The sequence below is a fragment of the Zeugodacus cucurbitae genome, chromosome 6 (assembly GCF_028554725.1).
Source record: "Zeugodacus cucurbitae isolate PBARC_wt_2022May chromosome 6, idZeuCucr1.2, whole genome shotgun sequence".
In the NCBI taxonomy this organism is placed as follows: domain Eukaryota; kingdom Metazoa; phylum Arthropoda; class Insecta; order Diptera; family Tephritidae; genus Zeugodacus; species Zeugodacus cucurbitae.
This window is the reverse complement of record NC_071671.1, coordinates 52,505,197-52,532,905: the sequence shown is the minus strand read 5'-3', so window position 1 is coordinate 52,532,905 and position 27,709 is coordinate 52,505,197. Positions and strand designations below refer to the sequence as shown.

General features: G+C 33.5%; 1 protein-coding gene across 4 annotated transcripts in view; it reads right to left on the bottom strand.

The window, feature by feature from the left end:
* Positions 1-5,962: 5,962 nt before the first annotated feature.
* Positions 5,963-27,709, bottom strand: part of LOC105212636 (GTP-binding protein Di-Ras2-like) — a 61,775-nt gene continuing 40,028 nt past the window's right edge. For 2 of the 4 annotated variants that reach the window (XM_054234269.1, XM_054234270.1), the window contains exons 6-9: positions 17,826-17,989; positions 7,257-7,331; positions 6,840-6,948; positions 5,964-6,735 (exon numbers count right to left, since the gene is read on the bottom strand). In XM_054234269.1, coding sequence (XP_054090244.1) covers positions 6,660-6,735; positions 6,840-6,948; positions 7,257-7,331; positions 17,826-17,989 — 424 coding nt within the window. In that variant the 3' untranslated portion in view covers positions 5,964-6,659. Of the gene's footprint in view, positions 6,736-6,839; positions 6,949-7,256; positions 7,332-17,825; positions 17,990-27,709 lie in introns of all 4 variants that reach the window. The other 2 variants (XM_054234271.1, XM_054234272.1) reach the window with 2 other exon arrangements.

Sequence of the window (27,709 nt, the reverse complement as noted above, 5' to 3'; positions counted from 1 at the left end):
AACGATGGTACAACTGAAAGCAATGCATGTTGAGAATACCAGCTGGTACTTTTAAAACATATGAGACGCCTACTGTGCTGCTGTGAGCGGCTGGTAGAAAACGATGCCACTGCCTTGATGAAATTATTTTCTGCGACAGAGGCACACCACGCACATTCACATATGTATATAAGTACCAACAGTGCCAAGTACATGTTATACCAGGCGATCATGTAAAGTAGAAGCAGACAAAATAACAAAAATATGCATATTGTACTTAGTATTTAGTGTTGGTACTGATGATGGAATCCGAACGAAATCGGCAACAATAAAATACATATTGGTATGCAGTAATGTGATATTCATTGTTGTTTAAGAAATTATATGGGAACTGAAACAAATCATATTGTTGGAATGCTGCATATATTTGTGACACCTACTGCTGCGTTTTGTGCGTCTGGTAGAAAGCGAAGCTATTTACTTTAACACTTCTTGGAATTTTATAGCAAAAAATGTTTTGTGCAGAATTTCGACAAACAACGATGGCGAGGGCCACATTGTCTCCAATTTTAGAGCACAAAATCACATATAGTTCAGCAAAATTGTATACCAGGCGCCCATAACGCAATGTAGATGCCAAATTTATAAAAAATTACCAGCTGGTATATTCAGCATACCAACAATAATATACATACATTAGTTTCAATTGTAAAGTCGTTCCTAAAACAATAATAAAGATCATAGCATATCAGACGCATACCGGGCGCAAAAACAAAACGAAGCAGTCGGTTTTTCGAATATAAAAACAATTGCTATGCATTGAGGAATGTGCAGTGAACAATAATAAATAGCATAGCATACCAGGCGCATACCAGACATATAAAAACAATTTCTACGCATTGAGGAATGTGCAGTGAAGAACAGCAAAATTTAACTCTGATTGTCAAATTGTTCCTATAATTAAACAACGCAGATTATTTTGCATACCAATATGTATTTAGTTGTGAGTGATTTGGAGGGAATTTGCTTGCTACTATCGTTTCTGATGGCCTGCTGCATTGTGACGACCTTTTACGGAAAATGTATGAAATATAAATGACGGCGACTGCGGTCTCAGTTAAAATTTTTTGTTTGCTTTAACCTTATACTTATATACCAGGCGCTCATAAAACACAGAAGGTGTACATTAAAATTGCCAGCTGGTATATCCTCCAATAACAAATATTTGTTCCGATCCTTCCATTAGTACCAATACTACCCACTAAATAAGATATACATATATATTATTATTATAAATTTTTGTCCATTTTGCCTGCTGCTACTTTTCATGATCGTCTAGTATATCGCTAAGACTTTCAGTATAAAAAGTAAGAATCTATGTGTGCCTTCTGCTGTTGAAGCCAATTTTCAGTAAATCAAGCAGCATCGATTTCTACCAGGCGCACAAAACGTAGCAGTAGGTGTCCCAAATATATAAAAAGTACCAGCTGGTATATTCAGCATAGCAACAACATGTGTAGATTAGTTTCAATTTTAAAGTCGTTCCTAAAACAATAATAAAGATCATAGCATACCAGGCGCAAAAACAAAACGAAGCACTCGGTGTTTCGAATATAAGAACAATTCCTACGCATTGAGGAATGTGCAGTGAAGTAACAACACACACTGGCTCCGATTGCCAAATCGTCCCTAAAACTAAACAAGGCATTTAGTGCTATGTATTTTGTTGTTGTAAACATTTTAGGAATTTGGCTTGCTGCTATCATTTCTGATCGCCTGGTACCTTGGGATGATCTTTCACAAAAAATGTATGAAAATGTAAATGAAGCGGCGGCGTCGCATTAAAAATTTTTTGTTTGCTCTAAATTACCTCATACTTATTTTGCCTTTCTACAAGGCGCTCATAAAACCCATAAGGTGTACATTAAAATTGCAAGCTGGCATATCCTCCAATAACAAATATTTCGTTCCGATCCTTCCATTAGTAAGAATACTACCTACTAAATGAGATATACATATATATATATTGTTTTTTTAAATTTTTTTCATCGTGACTGTTGCTACTTTTCATGATAGCCTGGTATATCGCCTGGTATATCGTCTGGTATATCGCCTGGTAGACTTTCAGTGTAAAAAGTAAGAATGTATGTGTGCCTCTGCCATTGAAGGCAATTTTCAGTAAATCAAGCAGCATCGATTTCTACCAGGCGCACAAAACGTAGCAGTAGGTGTCCCAAATATATGAAAATGACCAGCTGGTATATTCAGCATACCAACAACATGTGTAGATTAGTTTCAATTATAAAGTCGTTCCTAAAACAATAATAAAGATCATAGCATACGAGACGCACACCGAGCGCAAAAACAAAACGAAGCAGTCGCAGTTTCGAATATAAAAACAATAGCTACGCTTTGAGGAATTTGCAATGAACAACAACACGCATTAACTCTGATTGCCAAATCGTCCCTAGAACCAAACAAGGCATTTAATGCTGCATACCAATATGTATTTTGTTATTGTATATATTTTAGGAAAACATTGCATTTTGTTATTGTAAATTTTGTCCATTTGTTCAGTTGCTATTTTTCATGATCGCCTGATATTGCCCCCAGCATTTTCATACAATGTATGTGAATGTGTGTGTTGTGTCTCTGCCGTTGAACATAATTTTAAGCAAGGCAAGCAGCATCAATTTCTACCAGGCGCTCAAAGCAGGTGTCCCAAATATAGCCCCCAATATCGTACTAGACGCATACTAGAGATATAAAAAAAATTCTTAATAATTTAGCAATATACAAAGAAGCAACAACACAAATTGGCTCCAATTGTGAAATTGTTCCTAGGAATAAACAAGGTATTTTTTGGAGATTTAAAGGGATTTTGCTTGTTGTTATAATTTATAAAATATATATAACAACGCCTGGTACTTTGAGGCAAATTCTCATATACAATACGAGTAAATTGAATTTGACTTCCTTTGAGCTCTGTACGATCTCCTTGCAAAATGCCATGTGCTAATAAAATAATAAGTAGATTGCCTAACAAATGGCTCCAAATACAAAAGAGATTGTCATTGTTGTACTTTATGCAAAGTGCAGTGCTAATATTTGTAATCGCCTGGTACAGCGCAGGTTATCGTATATCAAGTTATTGGTGCGCGAGAAGAATGCAGACTGCGCAGCAAATGTGCTGTGTCCGTCATCTGATGTAACAATGCACTTGTGTTTCAAATGTCCAGTTTGTTCCTAGAGTAACAAATACGAAAGGTTTTCTTCAATATCTTACCTACGTCGCAGTAACAACAACAAAGCTTTGCTTCGTCGTGGTGTTCGAAGTCAAGTTGTTAATTATTCGAACTTCTTGGAGTTTGTTTGTTCTTGTGAACGAGAGAGCGATGATCGTGTTCGGTATGTAATCGTAGTGTGTACATTAAGTTATTTACTTTTGTTTTATGCGCACCTGATACATGATTTTTGGTACTCGGCATTTTACTACAATCTCTTATTGTATCGCGGCAGTGTTGCCAGCCGGCATTGATAATTTCTTTTTAAGAGACCAATTTTAAAATCGTCGTATTTTCTGTTTATTAAAAATCATTTCTTCTTTAAACTAATACTATTTATCAATTTTTTATGTGATAACTGAATTGATACTGAAATTAGTACAGCTTTGGTTACCAATCGCATATCATTAACTGATGTATAGCTTACCTGTCTGTTCTTCAGAATTCAAAAATATATAACATTTTATTTATTTTTTCTTTATTTTATGCAATTAGAATGAATCATAAAAACTTTTTACTCCTTAATATTATATTATATTTTATATTGTAACAAAATATTTACTTTTTATTAATGAGCACATCGTCTGTAATGAGCGATACATATACATATATTCATTCTAGAAAACAGGGTTTTACAAATGTTTTCGAAATATTTCTAAAATCTACGCATCCTTCACAACTGTGTGTACCAATTGACCTTATCTTACACCGTCGCTATATAATCGACCAAGTAGACGTCCTCACTATTTGGTCTCGTAAAGTTATCCATGGATGATCCTGCTAACCTTCTGGAGATTCTCCTTCAGATCTACTTCAAATTCAAGGCTAGTAACGCTTGGGAAATATCCGCAGTGAAGAAGTCGCTAACGAAAGTGCAATTGTTCGAGCAGTTGCCTTGTTGAATAATGTCGCAACTTGTACTTTTTAATAATTTTATTCGTAACATTTATATGAGCTTAATGTCTAAGTAATATTTTAATACCGAAATACAAATATTAATTTCTTATTCAGTCTAATTTTTGGTTGTATTTTATTTTGTTTTTATTATCACAATTCACTTTGCATTGTTTCCATTTACTTCTACGATTTACAAACCTAGTAACAAAAACAAAAAATTTTTGATTTTATTTTATGAAACTACAGGCTATTTAATTTTTTGTTATTGGCTTAATTTATTTTTAAATTTAATTTCAGGGTTGAATTTAATTGTGCTCTTAAATGTGCCACATAAAATAGTAAAACTTTATGATGATTAGTAAAAAATGCTTTAGCTGTAATAAAAATAATATCAAATATTTATTAATTGTAAAATTTGATCGGAATAAATATTTAAATTTTCAACTATTCGCTATATAAATTCTATCGGATATATAAGTAAGCTAAGATATTTTTACTCAGATAAAAAAAATAAAAATAATTTATTTAAAATACCGTTAGAGCAAATGTTTTCAAACAATTTCCTAACAAATAGACCACCTTAAGCATATTTATACATACACAATAACAATAACATACATACATTTAACTGTCTCTAAGACCTTTTCCATAATTACTTGTAGACTGCCTTACATTTAGATAATTCATTAATAGTTTATAAGTTTTTAGATATTATCTGGTTTTGGTGTATTGGTCAGAAGCATCCTTAATCAAATTTTGTCCATTAAAAAGTCGGTACTTTGATTTTAAGTTTGATTTTGCTTAAGTATACAGGTAAGTGCATAGCTATGCAGATATACATATAAGTCTAGCTTTCGTATTAACTAAGTCATAGTTGGTTTAACTGTTAATTGTCCTGTGTATTAAGTTCAAAAGTGCGCATTAACAGTGGTTCTTGGCTTAACACTAAAGTTGTACTTAATTTATTTCAGAAGTTTTTGCATTTTTTGGTTGTGTGCTTTTTATTCGAGTTTGAAAAAATAATACATCTAAAAACACTGGGCCTAAAATATAGTAGATCTCTGTTTAATAAAATTTCAGCAAGAAAAAGTTACAATGTGGGGTCCTAATAACTTATGGGATAGTGAGATGCTTTCCAGTATCGTTATATACACGCACATACAACGCATTTCGCAGTACATATGTAGGTGTTTTTCCTGATTGTGTGCATATTGCATGGATGATAAACTCGCACAGTATAGATGATGTGAAATGATGAAAACGTATTAAAAATTGAAAATGTTTTCGGAAAACTAGTTGATTCGATTTTAAAATGATTTCAGTGTATGTTTTACTGCCAAATTGGACAATTAGTTTAAAGCAGAGTAAATGAAGAAAACATCGTTTTTACTCTTTAAATGTTAAATGAAACATTTTCAGAATAACGTTAGAAATATAAAATGAGGATAAGGAGTTAATTAAAAATTGCAACGCCAATGTGGCACAGCCCGTCTCCGGAATCTCTCAAGCCATCGAAATCGGATGAAATGGATCTATAACTTCATCTAATAAGGGATATTGATACGGCCGTGGTAAAAAAAAAAATTATGGAATAATAGAAGCAGAGGGAGAGTAATGGACAGTTCTTAATCGAATAAAAAAATTTGGAAATAAATGATGTGAAATATGCGATGAATATAAAGTTGTAAAAAATATTAAAATTGATAATAATCAAAATATAAATATACAAAAAAGTAATAACACATGACCTGTAGGTGAGTGTTTTAAACGAAAAAAATATGCTTGTTGTTTTATATATATAATACAATTGTTTGCTATTTTGTTGTTTCGAGACTAATTTTGATAAACAAAATTTAGTTCAAAAAAGTGTGCTTTGAAAATGTAATGTAAACACATTAAAGGTATTTTTTGTTGTTTTAAGTTAATTGTTGTTACTAAAACCGCAATGTGCGTAATTATGGGAATTATGTACAACTAAATGCTTATAATTTAAATTTAATTATTATTTGTTCAATTTGAATAACAACTAGTGCGTCATTGAACTACAATACAAATACAGTTTGTAATGAATATTATAATTTATTTTTTCAATATATTTTTTATTTTTGCACAAACATATGTTCACATCAACAAAACTATCGCTAATTTTTCGCTTAATTTATATTATATAATAGTTATAATTAAGCGTTCATATCAAAAAGTGTAATTTTTTTCGACGTCATCATTCACGCGACAATTGCGGTGAATTCACTTTGACTGTAGTTAAATAAATTTATACAAACAAATAACTACACCTACTTACATGCACATCAACATCATCGCTCGTACACATACGCACTCTCAAACATGCATATGTACACTCTGCACTTTGTAAGCTTTGCTGCTTATTGTTGTTGCTAATCATACCCCTTTGCTTTAGGGATTTTTTATACATATTTGATTTCGATTTTCCTGCAATTTTCACCTAATCAAATATAAGCATTTCCTTCCTTCGCCGCTTTATTGGAAATTACAGTCATCGGTTGCGTTGTTGATTTGCTGTTTCGTTTTACGTGATGCGCGACGTATGAGTGACCTGTAATTTGGAGCGAAATTTTTATGAGACATTCATTTGCACAACAGCCCCCTCTTGTGCAAGAGGGGGTGAATATGAAGAAAATTAATAATATTGGCACTAACCTAGATCTGGGCTTTAGTTTGGCATCGCTGTTGGCGGCTGGATCAACCGCTTCGACCAAACTGGAGTTTTTATCAACGGAAACGGATGGACTGGCGTTGCGATTCTTGTCTGTGAGAAGAAATGTATAAAATTCAGTTGATTTATATACTGAATACTCATTAAAATTTTATAATACAAATAAAATACTGCGGACTGCGGAAAATAATACTGCGGATAGTTAGCCCAAAAGAGAAGAAGATATAAGAACGAGAAGCTGATCGCATTCAACAATTATTGGTTATATCAAACATACACGGGTATAGGTTCTACCACAAATATATGTTATGGATTATAGGTGTCAATACTGCTATACAATGAAGTTTTATTTCTGTGTGGATTGCCAGGCTGTGGGAAACATCAATAAAATATTGTACTACCTGTACCAAGTTTGTGTTTAGGCCATATTCCACTGACGTTTGTTGCACCCACACCTTTTCGCACACTTTGCCGATCTAAAATTATGTAATTTTCATTAATACAATTTTTATAATTAAATATTTTAAGGCGTTTATTGTAGTTTTATTAAAAAAATACATCAATTTGGCTTGTATATGCGAGTTCCTATATTGGCAAGTTGTTAAAGTATAGTTCCACATGTTTTACAGTTAAAACATATTTTTTATATATAAAAAAAACATTTAGCTGGCATCAAAATGTGGTTTTATGAGTATTATTATTATGACAGCAGTGGGGCACAATTTATCCTTTCTCGGTCATTACCCCACAAATGTAGATTACTCTTGAGGCGATATAACTCTGAGACAACCTGCAAAATACTTAACTAGTTTTACATTCAATCACAACTTTTACTGAGATTTTGAGCAAATTCAGACTATTCTAAGCCTTTTAAATTTCAATTATGGTACAAATCCATTTGACAAAATAATTGCGCATTTATTTGACTATTTGTGTTCGCAAAATTTATAGGCATCAAAATGAAATTGGATTTCCAAAATGTCCAAATGACTAACGAGACAAAGCAGCCGAGCTACAGCAATGCAGAAAAATTACAGCAGCTATGTTTGTGGCGGCAATATGCGGAGAGTGAGTGTCAAGTGGAGCTGACAGGTCTGGAAGGGCGAATGTGAGTCTGCAGTGAAACTTACTGAATATCAATGAGTTCGAAGATCAAGCGCAATTAATTAATTAATTATCTATACTCACTTGCATTTTCATGCATGAGTGTGCGTGTGTTGTTTTATTAAAATTGTTGCTGCTTCGAAATTCGAAATTACTTTATTGATATTTATAATTATTAAACATTTATTTTATAGGGAAATATTTACCCACCGATACACCCTCATACGTACATAAAAGAGCAAACAATTTGCGAAAATCCATAAAAATTTCGTTTCATTATCAGTCAGCTTATAATTGCTTGCAATTTTGCAATGCGAAATAACCGTATGGCAAAACGAATAAGTTAAACCGAAAACCGAATTTCGACGAACTGATAAACTTTTCGCTTCAATTGACAAATAAATGAAAATTGTTTGAGTTTATAAACTCATAGTTTGAGCAAACATTGTGCAATTTCGCACTGTTTTTGGGAAAATCATTCAATGTATTTCCAACACGACTTTTAGGAAAATTTTTACAAAGGAGAATTGGAATACAAAAAGACTCTAATTACCGAAGGTCATTTGTAATATAAAAGAAATAAATGCTATTTCGTTGATTTATAGCAGCAAGTAGTACAAGTACCTCTATGAACCCAGAAAATTTGTTAGACCTCATTTATGTGTAGTTTCATATAATTTTAGATATAGCAAAATATAGCTTATTGATTCTCTATGTTGGTAGCATTTGTATATTTAAAACTGGTAGCGCTGATAACGATTAATTTTTAAAAGTCGTTGTTCAGAGCTAAAGGAACCAAATACTCCAGAACAGCCATCGAAAACTAGATAAATAATATTTTTGTAAATTGTATGCTAATTACAAAGAAACATAAAGATTTTGTATTTAAATACATAAGAAAGAATCTAGTAAACTTTTTTCCATGGAGCTGGATAAACTTCATAAAAGACAAAGTACTTCGCTTAAGTGCCAAAAGTCATGAACACTACGTACAAAGTTGGGCATTTTTCCTAGAGGATGTGCAAATATTTATTCATATACAATACGAGTATTTACATATAAAGAGCTTATATATGCATTGATAACCATATAGACCACTTGGTGTTTATTGAAGCAAAATTATTGAAAATATTTTTCATTTCAATCATTACGTATTTCGATGAAATGTGTTTGTAGCAAACATTTGTGTTACGAAACCGCATGTTTTTGGTTAAATCGCCAAAGTATTAATTTCAACAATTTAGAAAAAATAGTGGAATTCGACAGACTATAAGCGTAAGATGGGGAAAATAGTAGAACTAAGCTCATAGTATGATAATACAAAATATAAGTCAACAAAAAAATAATTGAAATAGTTTCGAACTAACAGAGTTGTAATACAATTGAGTATACTCGTATAACATATAAAGATATACAGAGAACTTCAAAAAGGGATGGCACGCGCCAAAAGATTGGACCAGTTGTAATAATCGTGGAGGCACACATACTCATAAGCAAATACATACATATATACCCATATCATAGGTATATATAGTTATCTGTTCATGTAGATAACTCATTGCAATTTTTATTGATTCTACATGTCCAATACAGAAGCATTATATATGTGCGCTCTGAAAAGTTTTCAACAAAACCGCTAATATTCGCACTCTCATATGAATCTTTTATGGAGCAAACTCTGGCCGCAGCCGCAAGAACTTGCAACAGTTAACCGAAAATATTTACTTTTTTTCTGAGTTGATTCTGAGTCTGTTATTGAAATAAAGTTGGAGGATGCGAAGTGCTAACACACACAGAGACACATGCAAATAGGCAATTTATAAGCAATATGCTCGAATGGGAATTCGTGAGTGGAAGTATGAGTGAATATTTATGTCTCAGTCACTCAAGTTGTGTATTTGAATGCCGTTTGAGGAGCATTTCCTTCCCAACATTTTTTCGCCTCACTTTGAAGTTAGGAAAATAAATAACCTCCTTCCTTTAGAAGAAATTTTAAATTTAATTTAATGCTATATTAGTATCTCATCCAAAATAGATTTATTTCATTTCAATGAACTCATTGAATTCGAAGTGGGGGTTGAAATAGTGTGTGTGCTTGTATCTACAACTGTATACAAGAGAAATCTGAATTGTTTATATGCTAGTTATATTTTCATTCTTATCCAAATACAGTCTTAGTAATTGGCTGAAAGAGGGACATAGACACTTATTCGACCGGTCTGATAAGTTGAACGCACCAAAAAGTCAAAGATATAAAAAAACTTTTCCAAAAAATATTAAATTATTCTTTACAACATGAAAATATATGGCGCTTAAATTTTTTTCAAAAATATATAAATTTAGGGGTCACGTGCACGTTACATTCTATGGAGTGTATGCCTTTAGAAGGCGGATAAACCATTTTTCAAAAGAGCATTAACGCATAAAGCTTTGGCATTCTTTCTCCAACTAATACACATTCTATGATATTCACACCATACACATTTTATCTTTCCGTTTGAGTACCGCTTTCCGCAGACTTGTTTCTTCTTATTTTCTGGGAAAATTGCTCGTGTTTTTTAGGCATAACGTGAAGTCACTCGACTGACACCTTGACTGAAATCTAGCTATGCATGTGACGCATTTTCCAACGGATTTATTTTAATATATATACACAAACGTATAAAAGAAAAAAAATATGTGTTTGTAGCGAATAAATCTATGCATGCAGGCACGTGCCGAAAGCGGCGCCCACAAAATTTAAACACTTTCTAACATAGCGGACACAAACACATGCATACCTATGCTGCCATATGTGTATTTGTGTATTCATGATTTTTTTATGTTTTTATCTTGGCATCCTCTTTCCACACTTTTCTTCAATTCAGATTAACAATGAGAGTGTCTGTGTGGGCGTAATATTAGGGTTTTAGCATAAACTCTGATTGACTCAGCCGCGGATATATTTAAGCTCAGCGTGAAGGTGAAAGTGAAACAAATGATTTTTTCATACATCTTCAGTGGTGTTGTAAATATGTGTGTGAGTACAAGAAATTCGAACTTTTATTACGCCGGTTTTGTATTATTAATAGGTATACTTTCGTGTGTTTAAAGCGGTTTTGAAGTGAAAAAAATATCAAATTAATTTGAACGTTTCTTTTAAATTTAATAATAGCCCTAAGAGCTATGAGTAGAAGGCAAGTCTACAATTTCCAATTTTTTCAATTTCTAAATAGTTGAATTCCCAATGCGACTGGCTGGTGTAGAACGAGTGAAAGAGGTTAATAAAATACACTTTACTTTCCCTAAGTAAGTGAATTAAGAGCCTTAGAAAAATGTGACTTTGGATAGTAAAGATTCTTGCTGACTATGAAGTCAGCAGTATGTAGTTCTCCTTTAGGTACGCTTATATGTATGTATGCCTCAAACGCATTCATTTATATTCCCGAATATCAAAATCTGGTTCAGTCAAGTTTTCCATAGCAAAGTCTCTCTTCAAAATGGAAAATCTACTCATAAAAGTTGAAAAACATGCGTAAATGCAGCCATCCCAGATAATATTTATTTAATTAATAAATATGAAGAAAAAAATTAAAAAAATCGATAAAAAATAAGAATTTGAAAATTTCTAGTGGATTTTCAGGCAAATAGCTAAGGAGGGTTATAAAAAGAAATTGTGTAAAATTGTTAGAAAACTTAACGAGGCATAAAAAGCGTAAGCTCTGGCTAATTGTATACATTTTTAATTGACTGTGATTTACACAAATTTACAACAACAACTTTCACGCTGAATAAATTTGATGAGGCAACTTTGTCGCGAGAATCAACAGAAACATTAGATAAATACAGAAATGAGCAGCGGTGTGCTAGACGAAATTAAGTAACTACAATAAAATTGTGAAAAAAATGAAATAATAAAACAAATAAAAAAATAATAATAAAAAATACCACAAAACACGAAAAATGCCGAAAAAGTATACAAAGGAATACTTCCAAGGAAGTGTGCGCCTGTGGCATGCGAAAGTAGCGAAAGTGGAGGAATTAAGAAAAAATATAACAAGTACATATGTATGTACCTAGAACCATACATATCTACTGGCATAACAACAAAAAGTTGAAACATCTGAAAAAATATGTTTGAAAAACACCAAAAGCAACGCGTGGCCTTGAGTATTTGCCATGTTTGCGCCGAGGAACGAAATTGAAAAAAGAAAAAAATCATAAAACAAAAAACAGTACAAATATTAAAAAGCAAAAATCTCAAAAAAGAGAAAAAATATATTCGAAAATCAAATGACCCATCAAAAAACATAAATTCAGCCAAGCATAACATACTCCACCATACCTCACCTAAATAAAATAGCATGCTCAGAATATTCAGCTCCTCCCTCTCTCCCCCAGCACTAAAGACTGGAGTATAAATTCGCGGCCACTTATCGAATTGTTGAGCGTGATTGCAACCAATTAAACCGTTATAACTGACAGTTACAACGCTGTAGTTAACCGAGGAGTAGGAGTTGTCATGGACGAGCGAAGAAACAAAACAAATCAAGGCAACAATTGTGTTGTAAAAAGTAAATGTGAAATAAAAGAGAGTTAAGAGCTCTTGAGATGAAGGTACTATGGCCTAAAACAAGAACTATTTGTGAAAAATTTGAAAAAATTATAGGTTTATTTTTAGATTGAAAGTATAGGCAAGGTAATTCTCTCAAAATTCTGTTACAGCTGGTAATGACAGACAGTATTACCTAAATAATTTTAAGGAATTCTACCGAGTTAATAGTTCCAATTTAGATATAAATCCTGTATCGTTTTGGTTACATAGAACCGACTATCGTGGGTATGAAAATCTAAAGCTGCATAAATAAGATTCAGTCAGTTCATTAACGATAGGGTTTTTCCTTAGGAGCGGTACTTTTGCTGATGAGCATATATGTATGTACATAATGTATTTTGGCATTCTATATAAGAGTCGATCTCAACAATAGAATATTAATTGGAACTTCCCGACTTATCTCAAGGTGAAATATATTACATAGATATCTAGTGAACTAATTCTCACAATTCTCTACCGAGTTAAACTCGTTTAGATTTGTTCTCGAATATCTTTTATTAAATTATTATAATTATAGTTGAAAATTTAATCAAAGTAGCTAAACAATGTTGTGTGGTCCATGTTATAACTTGTTAACATTGAAATTACATTTCAGCAAACCAAATACATTTACACTTCACTTAATAAATCGATTCAAGTAAAGCTTTTCATTAATATTAGCTTTTAATTCCATTGAAATATTAATTTATTATATTAATTATCAATACCCGCCAGCAGTTGAGTGCTCTGAAGAACGACATACTAGACGATTTTATATACAAATACATATATCCTTAAGTAACACACTTAAAATTAATGGCCAATAAGTTCTGTGTTATTTATTTAGGACGTAAATATTTTAAGTGGAAGGGCAAGTTATCAGTTAAGCGGCATATTTTACTATGTTCAAATTAGATTTATAAATAATTGTTCACGGCAATCAATCAAATACACACTAGTTAGAGGAGAGATATATAGAGTCTATATATGCTGATGAGTCTAAGGTGTGAGCCAACCATGGCTACTTCACATATTAATAGCTGAGGTGTTTATATTCATATTTATAGAGAAATATGAGAATTCGGCAGATATATTTCATATTTGCACGGTTGCAACGCGCATACATACATGTTATTTTCTATAAATAAATGAAGTGCCAGCGGCCAACTGAGCAAACACTTCATGTCATTCACGCGTACAAGGCCATACACCAAACTGAATGCGAATATGTGAATATCCATCAAAATGAATGCATGTGTGTGTGCTTCCATTTGAAATGCACTTGTGAGCGAGTGGCGAGCAGGCGGTAGTTGTGGCTTGCCTTTGTTTTGTAGCCGGCATTTCGTTGGTTCACAGTGCATGCACATGTCAGTGGAATGAACAAACAACTGGACAGGTAGACAGATGGAAAAATGCATACATGTGCAGAGCTATGCATTCGGTAATTCGGTTGGCTAATGTAAGAGCAATGTGCTGGTTAAAGTGCAATGCTCACTTTAGTTAAATGCAAAAACAACAACAAAAACTACTACAATAATACCAACAAATGCGCATTTTATAACAATGGCTATAATACGTGCTTCCGCCAGTCGTCATGTAAGTCGGCCATATAAAATTCCGTGTTTTACGCAACTTTGAGGATCGGTGCCTGTATTTTCTGCTTGTGTCTACAACACAGATTCATTTATTGCATAATTAAATTTTAATTATAAATTTTACAATAATTTCAAGCTAGTGTGGGGCGGTTACTTTCACCGTTTATAATCATCCTTATCCATATGGTTGTATTTAAGCATAACGCAAATATGTGATATTTCAGTTTTATGGGGACTTTAGAGTTTAAATATGTTTATTAAAAAGTTTTTTAATATTTTGTTTGCTCTATAAAGTAAAAAAAAAAAATGGTATATATATAAATCGAGGGAGATTTCTTCATTAGTGATTCAGTCTACTCGAAATAAATTCAGGTTTCAAATATGTCGCACGGTCAATAAGAAAAGAACAAATTGTCAAGCAATCGATTCGACCATTATATATAATCAAATAATATAATATAATCAAAATAATTTCAATAAATTTATATATGTTTTTGACAATATGTTACTCATACGCCCCATCATCATCGATATAAAACGGGGCGTTTGAGTAACTTTTTGAAATGAGACACTATGATGTATAAAACTCCATATTATTTTTGTGATCATAATAATTTCAATTCAATAAAAGTGGCAAAAACATGACACAGCAGATGGCCAGGTGACCATCAACCACTATAAGTGAGTTTCAGTTGATTACAACATTCATTTGCTTTCAATAGCCACTTTTAGCTGTTGTCCTTGTCAACGCCGCCTCAACGACATCAGCCACAACCCACCACCACCAGCGCTTCACATGTCTCCCCAACGGTTATTTGTATGACATCTTCTGCATATTTGTTGTAATTTATCAGCCATAATCAGCTTATGTCGGCACAAACTCGACGCAGCTCTCTCCGCAGCTCGCTATTTGCAACAAACAATTTAACAATTTGCCGGCGAGTCAGATAGCGAGCGAGTACAGTTATTAATTAAAAGTACAAACAGATAAATAAAATAAATAAAGGAAGCAGACAAAGGAGAAAGGAAATATGCAATAAATATCAAATGTAAGCAAAGCATAAATTGTATGTAATGGAGAGAAATTATGATAGAAAGATGTAATAGCAACTTAAAATGGAATTTACAAAGACAAAATGTGAAAGGTTTTAGCTTCATATCTGAAACAGAAAAAGTACATCACGTCGTATGAGTAACATGTGAACCTTTTAAATATTATTGATATTTATTCTCAACTTTTTTTTTATTTATTTAATTTTGAATTGCAACACCAAAACCAGCAGATTAAATAAATTAACGAAACAACTACTTTTTTCTAAGTAATTATTTTTATACTCTCGCAACAAATGTTGCTAAAGAGAGTATTATAGTTTTGTTCACATAACGGTTGTTTGTAACACCCAAAACTAAACGAGTTAGATATAGGGTTATACATATATACCAAAGTGATCAGGGTGAAGAGTGGAGTTCAAATCCGAATGTCTGTCTGTCCGTCCGTCCGTCTGTGCAAGCTGTAACTTGAGTAAAAATTAAGATATCTTGATGAAACTTGGCACACTTATTTCTTGGCACCATAGAAATGAGCAAAATCGGACCACTGCCACGCCCACAAAATGGCGAAAACCGAAAACACATAAAGTGCCATAACTAAATTTGGTATGAAGAATCGCACTATAAAGGGGCATATTTGGATGTAATTTTTTTGGGGAAGTGGGCGTGGCCCCGCCCCCTACTAAGTTTTTTGTACATATCTCGCAAACCAATAGAACTATATAAACCAAACTTTCTGCAGTCGTTTTTTAGCCACTTCCTCATGCAGTCCAAAAATGAAAGAAATCGGATCATAACCACGCCCACCTCCCATATAAAAGTTAGGTTGAAAATGACTAAAAGTGGGTTAACTCATTAACGAAAAACGTCAGAAACACTTAATTTCACATAAGAAATGGCAGATGAAAGCTGCACTCAGATTTTTTTACAAAATGGTAAATGGGCGTGGCGTCGCCCACTTATGGGTCAAAAACCATATCTCAGGAACTACTCGACCGATTTCAATGAAACTTGGTTTGTAATAGTTTCCTTGCATTCCAATGATATGTTGTGAAAATAGGCCAAATAGCCAACCACGCCTACTTCCTATATACTAGAACTTTGAAGACAATCTGAATCCTTTACTTTACAATATATAAAGTAAGTACTAGTGAAGATATCGGCGCAGCACTTTGCACAAATACTACGTTTATAGTGTGGCAGCCCCATTCTAAAAATCGCCGAAATCGGACCATAGGTTTTCAAGGTCCCATATATTGAACATGAGGACCTCGGTGCTTCTAACCTAATATTAGGGCTTCCAACTTTCAATGGACTTTATACAATATATATGACGAATATGTGGGTGAAGTTGTGTATTATATAATAGCCCTTCCTTACTTGTTATTTTTAATATTTTCTTTGAGGTGTTCTTGGAGATGCGCTTGATTATCCAATGAGGTTAGTTTTTAAGATGAAGGCAGGGCAAGACCTGGATAGTCGAAAGTACCATCACCAAGTGATTAGGTAATTTGTTCGAAACTATAAAAAACTTTTAAACACTCTTTGAAATCTGAAAAGTTCGTTTTATTCCAATATCGACAAATATTAAAAAAAATATTCACCAAAATTAATGAAAAATCAAAATATTCGTTACTCACAGACAAATTTTGGCCTTGTAAATCACCAAATTAATGAATGGCAAATTACAAGTGTAACGCGCTAACAAAAATAACAACTAAAATGCACAAGCAGGAGAAGACGAAGAAGCTAGGACGCGGACAAAATACGGTGAAATATGGAACCTCAGAGTGCAGTGTAGTGTGAAAAGTGGAACACAGCTAAGCCATGACCATGACAGATGGTGGAAGAAGCGACAGCAGCGAACGAAGGCAACGGTAGACTGAACTTTTGTGGCAACTGCATCTCCAAAGGCAACCTTTGTTTTAGTTAATGCTGTGCCACACACCTAAGCCCATACACCTGGTAGCGGCAGTGCTACAACTGTTATTTGTGTTTTTTCTTGCTACAGCTGGATTGGTGGGGCGCACATGCTACTCTGCAGATGCTAAAGCAAGCATACCGGTGCACATAACCACATAAACAGACAGAGAAAGTTGAAGAAAATAAATTCGCAAAAAAATGGACTGCATGACAGAATAGTTTGCCAAGCATGAATTTGTGTCCAACAAAATGATTAGTAATTGCGGAAATTTCATTTCTTGATTTAATTTAGTTGTAATTTCAATTGAGTTAGAATCCCTATGCCGGTTTTAGTAGAAAAAATTTAGAGTAAGTATTGTGAGAATTTAATTTAATTTGCCGACGCAGCAAAAGTGAAATATAAGTAGGAGATGAAAGATAAAAAATAAGACAGAAGAAGGTGCACAAGCACCTACGGTTTGGTACACAGAGCGCACTGTAAGAAGATACTATGAGCATGAGAGGAAGAATAATTTACTTAAAGAACGCATACGGTTGCAATTAAGTGGTCGCTAGTGCTTACGGGACTTGGAATTGAATTGCATTCAATTTTACTTAATTTTTGCTTAGTTTATCTCTTGCCTTTTGCAGTCATTTTCTTCCCTGCACGATCACAGCCTCTGCTTGTATCTTTAGACACACCAACTTTGTTTGTTCAATGTAAATTCGGCTCTAAGTGTACTTACTTCTACTTGACGATGCGCTAACATATGCCGAAGAACGTCGCTTTATTCCACTTGTGCCGTCATTATTGCTCCCAACTGGCAGAAATCGCGACAGTGACAGCAACGTTTTGAAGAGGTCAGTCACGTTTTGATCCTCTTTGGCGGAGCATTCCAGCACTTTCGCTCTGTAACGAAGAAAATAATGCAACTGTTTAAAAATTAAGAAAATACATAAAAATAATGGATATTTTGCGTAAGATATACGGAGAGGGTGTTGACAATGAGAATGTGAGAGTTTTAGTAAATTTAGAGTTTAAAAAAATAAGTTTTTACTACAATTGATAACATCCCTTTCCCATGAAACGCCTCGTTTATTATAGGTAAATTTCTTCTGCTCGAGAACGCATGGCAACATATGGATAGTCTATTTCTAGAAGGTAGAATATCTTACGAGAATAAATTTGTTCACAACAGAGACATGACTTGTATTTGGCTGATTGGGCTTTGATTTATAAGATGGCAAATATATTGTTTTCGAAAGAACTAATATTGGAGCGCAGGTACGTATATTCTGACAACGAAAATGTTTTTTTTTTTGGCAAAAAGTTACAATTCATTTATGTTCATAAGCTGAATATGTCCTTAAAATTTGAACGGAGATATTAAAAAGGAGACAAATTTATAGAGATTTCTTTCAAAACCAGGGACAGACTTGGAAAAATAGTGTCAAAAGTTCTTCAAATTTTGTAAAAACTCAACCATAAACACATAAATCATATAAAGGTCAAGTCTTGAACCGATTTCATAAACTTGTCTTAGGTAACTTGTATTGAATGATGTAAAGCGGTATCATTAGACTTCAAATACATATAATTGAACTGAGATATTATTTAAATCTGTTTTGTTTCACATCCGAAACTTAATTATTAGTACCGTGTTAAATATGTCGACTCAAGGTTAATGACATGTTGTTTTTATAGTCTCATATTTAATTTGAGTGACTAAGAATTGAATTTTAAACAAACTCAGGTACTCAGTAAATTTGATACTCATTGGATTATATGCTAATCTATAATATAAAAATGAATCGCAAAATGTGTTGCTAAGCGCATAACTCGAGAACAGCTGAACCGATTTCGCAATATTCCTTGAAGTATAAGGATGGTTCTTACGGAAAGAAAAATTAAAAAATGTCCTGAAAAAGTCTAAAATCCACACTTTTCTCATACAAACAATTTCTAATCTATTGATATAAAAATTAATTGCTCTGTTCGTGAGTTACATCGAAGGCCAGGAAAAGATTAGAAAGTAATTAAATATGGAAAAATTGGGACTAAGATAAAAATAAGGCAATTTTATTACAGTTAACAACAAAAATATGAAAAAAAGAAAATTTATTTATTTATTGTTCAAATATTTTTATACTCTCGCAACAAAAGTTGCTAAAGAGAGTATTATAGTTTTGTTCACATAACGGTTGTTTGTAACACCCAAAACTAAACGAGTTAGATATAGGATTATATATATCAAAATGATCAGGGTGACGAGACGAGTCAAAATCCGAATGTCCGTCCGTCCGTCCGTCCGTGCAACGGATAACTTGAGTAAAAATTGAGATATCTTGATGAAACTTGAAACACATGTTCCTTGGGACCGTGACAGGGTTGCTTTTTAAAATGGGCAAAATCGGACCACTGCCACGCCCACAGAAAGGCGAAAACCGAAAACACGTAAAGTGTCATAACTAAGCCATAAATAAAGTTATAAAAGTAAAATTTGGAATAAAGGATCGCACTAGGAAGAGACATATTTGGATGTATAAACCAAGCTTTCTACAGTCAGTTCTCTTACGTACCTCACCACATACCATGAAATTAGTTGAAATCGGATAATAAGGTTGAAAATTACTAAAAGTGGGTTAACTCACTAATGAAAAACGTCAGAAATACTAAATTTTACAGAAGAACTTGCAGAAAGAATCTGCACTCAGATTTTTTACAAAATGGAAAATGGGCGTGGCATCGCCTACTGATGGGTCAAAAACCATATCTCAGGAACTACTCGACCGATTCGAATGAAATTTGGTATATAATATTTTCTTGATACCCTGACGACACGTGTGGAAAATGGATGAAATCGGTTCACAACCACGACAACTTCCCATGTAACTCAATTTTGAACTCCATCTTATTCCTTCACTTTATAATATATAGATAAGGAACCAATGAAGTTTGCGAAATAAAACTTTACACAAATACTGTATATCATTATGGCTTCACTTATGAAAATATTTTCGAAATCGGACTATAACTTTTCAAAGCCCCGAACATCGAATATGAAGAATTCATTGCCCAATGGTAAAATTTCGGTAAATCTCTCAGGTATCTTAATTCAATTAAGAGGAAATATTCTTCTAATAGTGTGCCTCAGTACCAGAAATGGTTAAAATCGGGTTATAACTTCCCCTAGCTCTCATATTCCTAATTATAGGATTTTAAAATTGGGTCAAATTGTGTGTTATCTTAATATATAATACATAAATATATCAATAAATTGTGAGAGTATAAAATGTTCGGCTGCACCCGAACTTAGCCTTCCCTTACTTGTTTTGTCAGTGTTTAATTGTATAAGGTTGTGTCGATAGCCCTAAATATTTTGTAAAAAAAGGAAAGACTAGGTTCGGGTGCAACCGAACATTATTTTTTTTTTTAAGAAAACACACAAACACACACATATATAGGTTAAACATTCGGCCTAAAGTCCAATATAAAATCATCATGAGGGCTGATGTAATTCCTGAACCAATTTCACTCATTTTCACTACTAAGGTTAACGGTAATAGGGGCAACTTGGCATCTGTTAGTAGGCAAACCAACGGCACATTCGGCCTTGATATTACTCCTATGTTGCAATAGAACAAGGCTGACTGTGAAGAAGGTAATCAATATCGTCACCAAAGCCAAGATCAGGCCAACTATGAAATTTAGCCATTTGTTACTTTCTTTAATATACGATTAAGAAAATCAAAGTTTTACAAATTATGATGATTTACGCTTAATACAGATCAACAATAATGTCTATCAGTCATTTTAAAATTTATCGGCTATAACGTTTTTGTCTTTATGCGTAAGAATTTTTTTCTCTGCATAGAAAAATTTACTATATTAATGTATACCTTAGCTACAAAAACATGTGGCCGGGTCTGCTAGTTTTTAATAAAACTCTTGCTTCTGCTTTAAGTGATGTATTCAAAAAAATTTCTGCAGAATCATTCACCAAAACCCCCAGGGGTAGGAGATCTATACCAAATAATTATAAACCTTCGACAGATCTGAAATTATTGAACAAAATGTAAAATAAACAGAATTATATATATATTATATGGTAGATCAGCGTGGTTTGTCTACTCATATGTTATTCTTGGGTATTTATATCAGCTGTTTGTTTTTCTCGCTCTTTGTATTATGATTTTTTAGCAGCTCAGATTTATTGCTTGACGCTGATGTTCGTGTGATTTCCAAGCTTAGTTGCTCTGAAATTGTAAATTCACCCCAAATAACATTAATTTTTATTGTATTTTTAATAATAATAAATACAATGGATAGAAATTTCCATGAGCAACAAAAAATTTAAGCTATGAATATTTCTAATGTGCCTTTTCCATCTAAAAGTAGCTGAAATTCCACTTTAAAGCCACTTTTAGTCAGGTACTTAGTTATTTAACCCACTGTAGTCATAATACTCCCAACTTGCATACATACACATGTAAACAAATCAGTGCTGCCAAATTGAGGCACTTCAACACCCTTCGGCACTCGATTCAGAAATTTACTCAAATATTTTCGGTAATTACATTTAAGGTAAGTTATGCCATTCACTAATTGGCGGCAACAGTCGGTGCTAGAGCACTAGCTACTTATGCGTTCCGCAGAATGTTGGCGCAATCATCGAAACTTATTTAAGTACTTAAGTGACTGCTTAATGCTGTTGGCAACTAACTGTTTCAGTTTCGTCAAATTTGAAACTGGCAACTATTTGCGGCAGTGAGCAACTGCGATATGCCTAGGCAGCAAGCTGTACACACATAAATTTACATACATATAATACAAGAGCAGTCAGCTGTTGGGAAGCAGATGCTGTGGTTTCTGCCTTTCTAACGAGGTAATGAGGTAGTTTGGTGCCGGCTTTGAGTAGTCACGCATACAAAGTCAAAGCACATATAGTCTTACTAATATACAGACATTTATAAGGTACTTTGTATTTAGAATTGAGGAGAAAATAGCGCAAATGAAACTGATTTAGTTTACCGATACGCTGTTACACTATTATTAATACAATGGCAAAAGATGTTGAACTTTGGTTAAATTTAGAAGCCTCAAAGACTCATGGTCTAAAAATTCGAAGGTAATAATTCGGGAATCTTGAGTGTGGAGTATTAATGGCGAACAACTGACTAGATAATATACCGTTAATACCTTTTGTAAAATTACAATAGAAAGAGCCTTTTCACACAGGAGCTAATTGATCAATTAACCGGCCTTTGCTCGATTAGAACGCTGATTGAGATCGATTAACCATACAAAATGAAATTCTATATTAATTACTAATTGAATTCTAATCGACTTGAAAATCAAATACAACTCTGTGACAAAGACCGTATTTGCAATTATATATACGTTCTTGGTCTGTGAGTTGTTGTTTACGCTGCCGCTGCTAAAAATAGCAATCAGCTGATGAAACTTACCAACTTCTTATAAAAAGCAAAAACAAAAATGTACAGCTGATCGATTATCGAGTAGCCGGCAGTGTGAAGGGCAAAAACTGGTTTCTCAATAAAAATTTTAATTGATCAATTAATTTGGCTTCGCATAGCCTATTTATTAGTTATTATAGACAGTATGCTTAGAACTTACATTATTCGTAAACAGTGGAAACTCCATGCGCACATTTTCTTATATTATAACCGAGGCTACAACTAAGCTCGAGGTGCAGAGGTGTGCCACCTGGTTTTCCGTTCCCTCGAATTGGTCTTACCCAGCATCTATCAAAATTGAATAGTGACACTCGATTATAAACTAACATAACCTCAACTGCTGCTGTGGAATGAAACAAAGCCCAACATTTTGCATATTCAACCGTTTGCCGGACGTTAAACTTTTGCCAGCCGTCAATATGTGCTTAAAATTTTAAAATTTGACGACTTGTTTATTTGCTTGTGTGGCCTTGGTATGAATTTTATTTTTCTACCAAAATATTCCGTTTGCAGTGCGAAATATGTCAACAATTTTATTTTTACGAGTTCGAAAGTTTCACGTGTGCTAACGACGGAGTTTCACACACATCCAAATACACAAATAAACAAAATTAAAATAGTGAGACTTTGCTGACGTCGTGAAATTCATGCCAACTAAGCAACAGGCTTACAAAGTTGCCAATAAAGTCTAAGGGTGCGTGCAGAGTGGCCGCTTGTTGCCGAGCCGAGCCGACTGACGCTTATTGCGAGTACCAATGCGAGAAAACTGGTATTATACAAATTAGTACAAATAAGCGCGAACAGGTCATAGTGGGCGCCGAGCTGGTCAGAGCGCAAAGCTGATTGAATGCGAGAAAACAGTTCCAAAGCGTATTTCAGCGCCGAAAACATTGGTTATTCTGCGAAAAGCTAGTTTTGGACATAAAATTCTTTGGAAAAATTAAAATTAAAATGAAAATCATATGCTGTCATTCATCATTTAATGGCATTCTTGTTGAACTTTTCTTGAGTACAGTCGTGTGTTTTGGTTTATTTAAAATGAATGTAGAACAATTAATAAGTGAAGTTTTTTCTCGGCCGGCCTAGCCGAAACGAAAAAGCTAGTGAGGCAAATGATGCTCCAGTTGCCAGAAATCTAAATAAGAAAGTTAAAACAAAAATTGTTATTTAAATTTATATTATATTATTTGTATAAATTTTTGTATATTATTGTTTAAATTCATGTATGCATATAATTTTTATCATATTTTTATTATATGGTTTTATTTGATCTTGCAGAGGAAGACTTAAAAAAAAATGGAAGTATTTACGCGATCAATTTCGATGTGAAGTACGCAAAATTCCAACTCCAAAATCGGGGGATGCCGCATCACAAATTACTTCGAGTTGGCCTTATTTCAATTCTCTACTGGACCAAATGAAATTCAGAAATTTAAGTGGTAATTTAAAAGCGTCAAGTGTAAAAGCTACCCAAGAAGAGGTTGTATATGAAGAAGAAATTGAAGATATTCTCAACACTTCACAAGTCGAAGAAAGAAGAGATCTGTGCGACAATGACGAGTTCAGCTGTGAAGTTCCATCGAAAAAAAAAAAAATACCTCTAACAGCACTGCCCAATTGTTGGAAATTGAAAAAAGAAAATTGGCACTGCTGGAAAATAAAAAATGGAAAAAAAGACTGTTTTGGATGAAGATGAAGCATTTTTCGTAACTCTTTTGCCGCATATTCGGAAGTTGGACCCAGAGAATAAATTTCTGTGTCGAATGGAAATGCAAAATGTACTTTATAAATACGTGTATGCAAAAGTTAAAAATATGCCCACACTGTCCAATGAAACTTCAAGATACGCGCCTTTGTCTTCACCAACCAGCGTTTCTTCTGAAAGCTACCAGATAAATTCTTTAGACCTTAGCACAACTCCTTGTTTTCAACCGATCTCATTTACCACAGTTGAAGGTACAAATATACCATCAACTTCATCATCATTGGTTCCAGACCAAAATACAATGGAAACTGTAATTTATTCATCTTTAAATTCCTCTTAATTAATTTATATTATTTATTTTTAATTTTTTTTTTTAATTTTTCTTTTTATTTATAAAAAAATGTATTCATGAATTTAATACGATATAAAATGAATTTAATACAATAAATACAAATATATAAAACATAAAAAATTTCTTACCTGAGAGTTACTATCAAGCGTTCACATGGACATATTGGTACTTTAATAAAATTACTCCACTTCTTTTTTAATTTATCACCAATCTTTTCGAGAATATAGTCGAAAGTTTCAATACTCATTCGAGTATATTCTTTAAACTTGGCAGGATATTTTCTTAAATCACTATATATGTGATGAAATTCTCCAAATTCACTTCGTTTATCATTTATTGGATGTTTTCCAAATGATTTTTTGTTGATAAAATACTTTAAAACAGTAGCCGAAGCTAAATACTCATCATCTGACGAATCCATATCTTTTCACTTCAATTTCACAAACACGAATGAACAACAAACCCAAATGCATACAAACATACATAAAACACAAATAATAGATAAAATATCAGCGCTGATTCTCGCATCCACTATGCACACTCAAACTTGTTTCTAGCATGAACAAGTTCTTGCAATAAGCGTCAGTCGGCTCGGCTCGGCAACAAGCGGCCACTCTGCACGCACCCTAAGCCACTCCGATGACGAGCTGCAGCAGCAACGCAAGTTTCATCAACCACGTTGGTTATAACAACGCTAGTTGTTGGTGGATTGCTGCCGATGTTGGTTGCAGCTTTGATCGATGCCGGAGTGGACTTGAAAACTTTCAGTGCGATTGCTTGTGCTTGCAAGTTGTTGTTGTTTTAAATTGCTGACCTGGCACGCCAATTGTGTCAATGCAGCAATTCAATACAACAGCAACAAATTCACCAAATGTTTGAAAATTCCCATGTGTGTGTGTGTGTGTGTGTAGTGGGTGTCGTTGGCACAGCATTCAACAGCTGTCAAGTTGGCTGCAAAACTTTAAGTGACCTTCAATTTTGTATTTCTTTTCACCTGCGGTGGACTTGCAGCAGAAGTTCGGCGATGCGTAAAATGACGCAGCGAATTGAAAATGTAATAGACAGTAGTTAAGTGTAATGTAGACAGTTGTATGAGGAGTACCTTATGCATATGCTCACATATTATCAATTGTCAGATATGACGACTTTTCGCAGTTTTCGCATTAGTTAAGGTTGTTAAACTTATGTATGGTTGTATCGTTAACAGTAGAAATTTACTAAGAAGTCTAAAGTATCTACCGAAAGCTAGGGTACAGTCTTACCGAACAGAGATTTTAATTAACGTAATAAATAGTATCTCTAAAACCGGCAGATTTTGGCTTTTTGACTTTTTTACGACCGTTTGTATCGAATAGACATTAGGGGAGTGAAATCTAAATAAGTTCAGTCCTGTAGACACTTTCTTGAAACAGCAGAACCGCCAGTATCTTTGGGAAGATCTTACTACATTTCAGTGGTAATATCCAACACCTTACATAAAACACATCGAAATGTTGTACTAGTAACAGTCACATCGAATCATTCTTTTAGAGATAATCAATAGATTCATCACATGAATTAAGTTCTCATTCCCAATTTCTGAAACAGACCTCGGGTCCCCTCATTATTTCTGGATTTGTTGCAACTTAAACTTCTTTCTATTCACACTTCACCCTAATTTACATAAGATACACTCTGTTATCAAGTGACTTTAACCACCTCTTTGCTAGCCCCTCAAACTAGCCAGGTTCAAGATAATGTGTCTAGTATAAAAAAACGTGAGATCTTTTCAGCAGAGGACATCTGAACGACAAGTAATATGTGAACTTTTTTGTTTAAGAATAAGAGCAGAGGCTCGGGTACACCGAGAAATGTTCGGACTCAATTATAAGTCCTCTATGATCGGTTACGTATTACATAAGATTTTCTGCTTGAACTTCACTTAGCTATGGCTAGATATAAATATAGTTCCAACAGATAACAACCGGAATTATCAGATTTAGCTGCCGCTGAAATGTAAACGACTCTCTCATTTATTTCAGATAAAGACTAGCATAGTAAGCATAATTTTTCATCAGATAAAAATTCAAAATCGAAAATGACAAAAAATCCATTACAAGTTAAACACTACAATATTGATACGAAATGTGAAAAACATAATAGTGAAAACAAATATTGAAACAATTTTTGAAATTCCCATCAACAAGCAGTATCGAAAGAGAATTTTTTTAATCGAATTCGCTTAAACAAATTTCACCCCAGTGCTGTCAGTATTTTAGAAGCTTCGGAAATTGTCAATCCAATTAATATTTTGACGCTACTCAAAGTGTGTGGGGGTGCAGACAGATGAAATAAAAACTACACTGTGAGAAAAAAGCAAAACAAAATTTATGATTGAATTTGGTACAAATTTGCTTTTTTTTTAGAGCACATCCCAACTCAGCGTAGATGAGTGAGTGAATTTTTTTTATTTTTTTTTATTATTGTTATTTCAATATTTCATTTTGGTTCGTTTGAGTGTTTGTGTCCACTGATCTGTGTGTGCGATTTTTTCACAATTTGTATTTATAACGGTTACTCTTTCGTTCATAACAATTCTTTCATGTTGTTGCTTTGTCATTTTTGTTGTTTTGCTTTTGTTATATGGTTTGTTGCTTTTTTTATCGAACCTGTGGCTTTGTATTTTTAACAGGTCAGCAATAATGTGTCAGCCGGGACTCTACACTTACCAAGCGTTTCAACGCCGAAAAGATTGATTCGCAAGGGAACACAAGAGCGCAAGACAAAGCCATCGTGTGTGCGTGTTTGTTGATGTAATTTTTGTATGCTGCGGAAGCGATTTTTTAAATCTACCGGCTATTATAAGGGTTAAGCTCATTTGGCTGTTTTTTTTTTATAGAAAATTCAATATTTATTTTTGCCTCAGCAAAATGGTTTACATTGTTGCTTTACTTGTTCATTTAATATAATAATTAATGAGTTGGATGAAAAATCGATTTCACAAGAGTGAAATTTCTTCTCACGTTTCTACACCTGTGTTTTTCCCCTGTTTTGAATTCCTTATTTCACCATATTCTGGGGAGAGATTAAGACTAAGTAAGAAGAAGATAAATTAA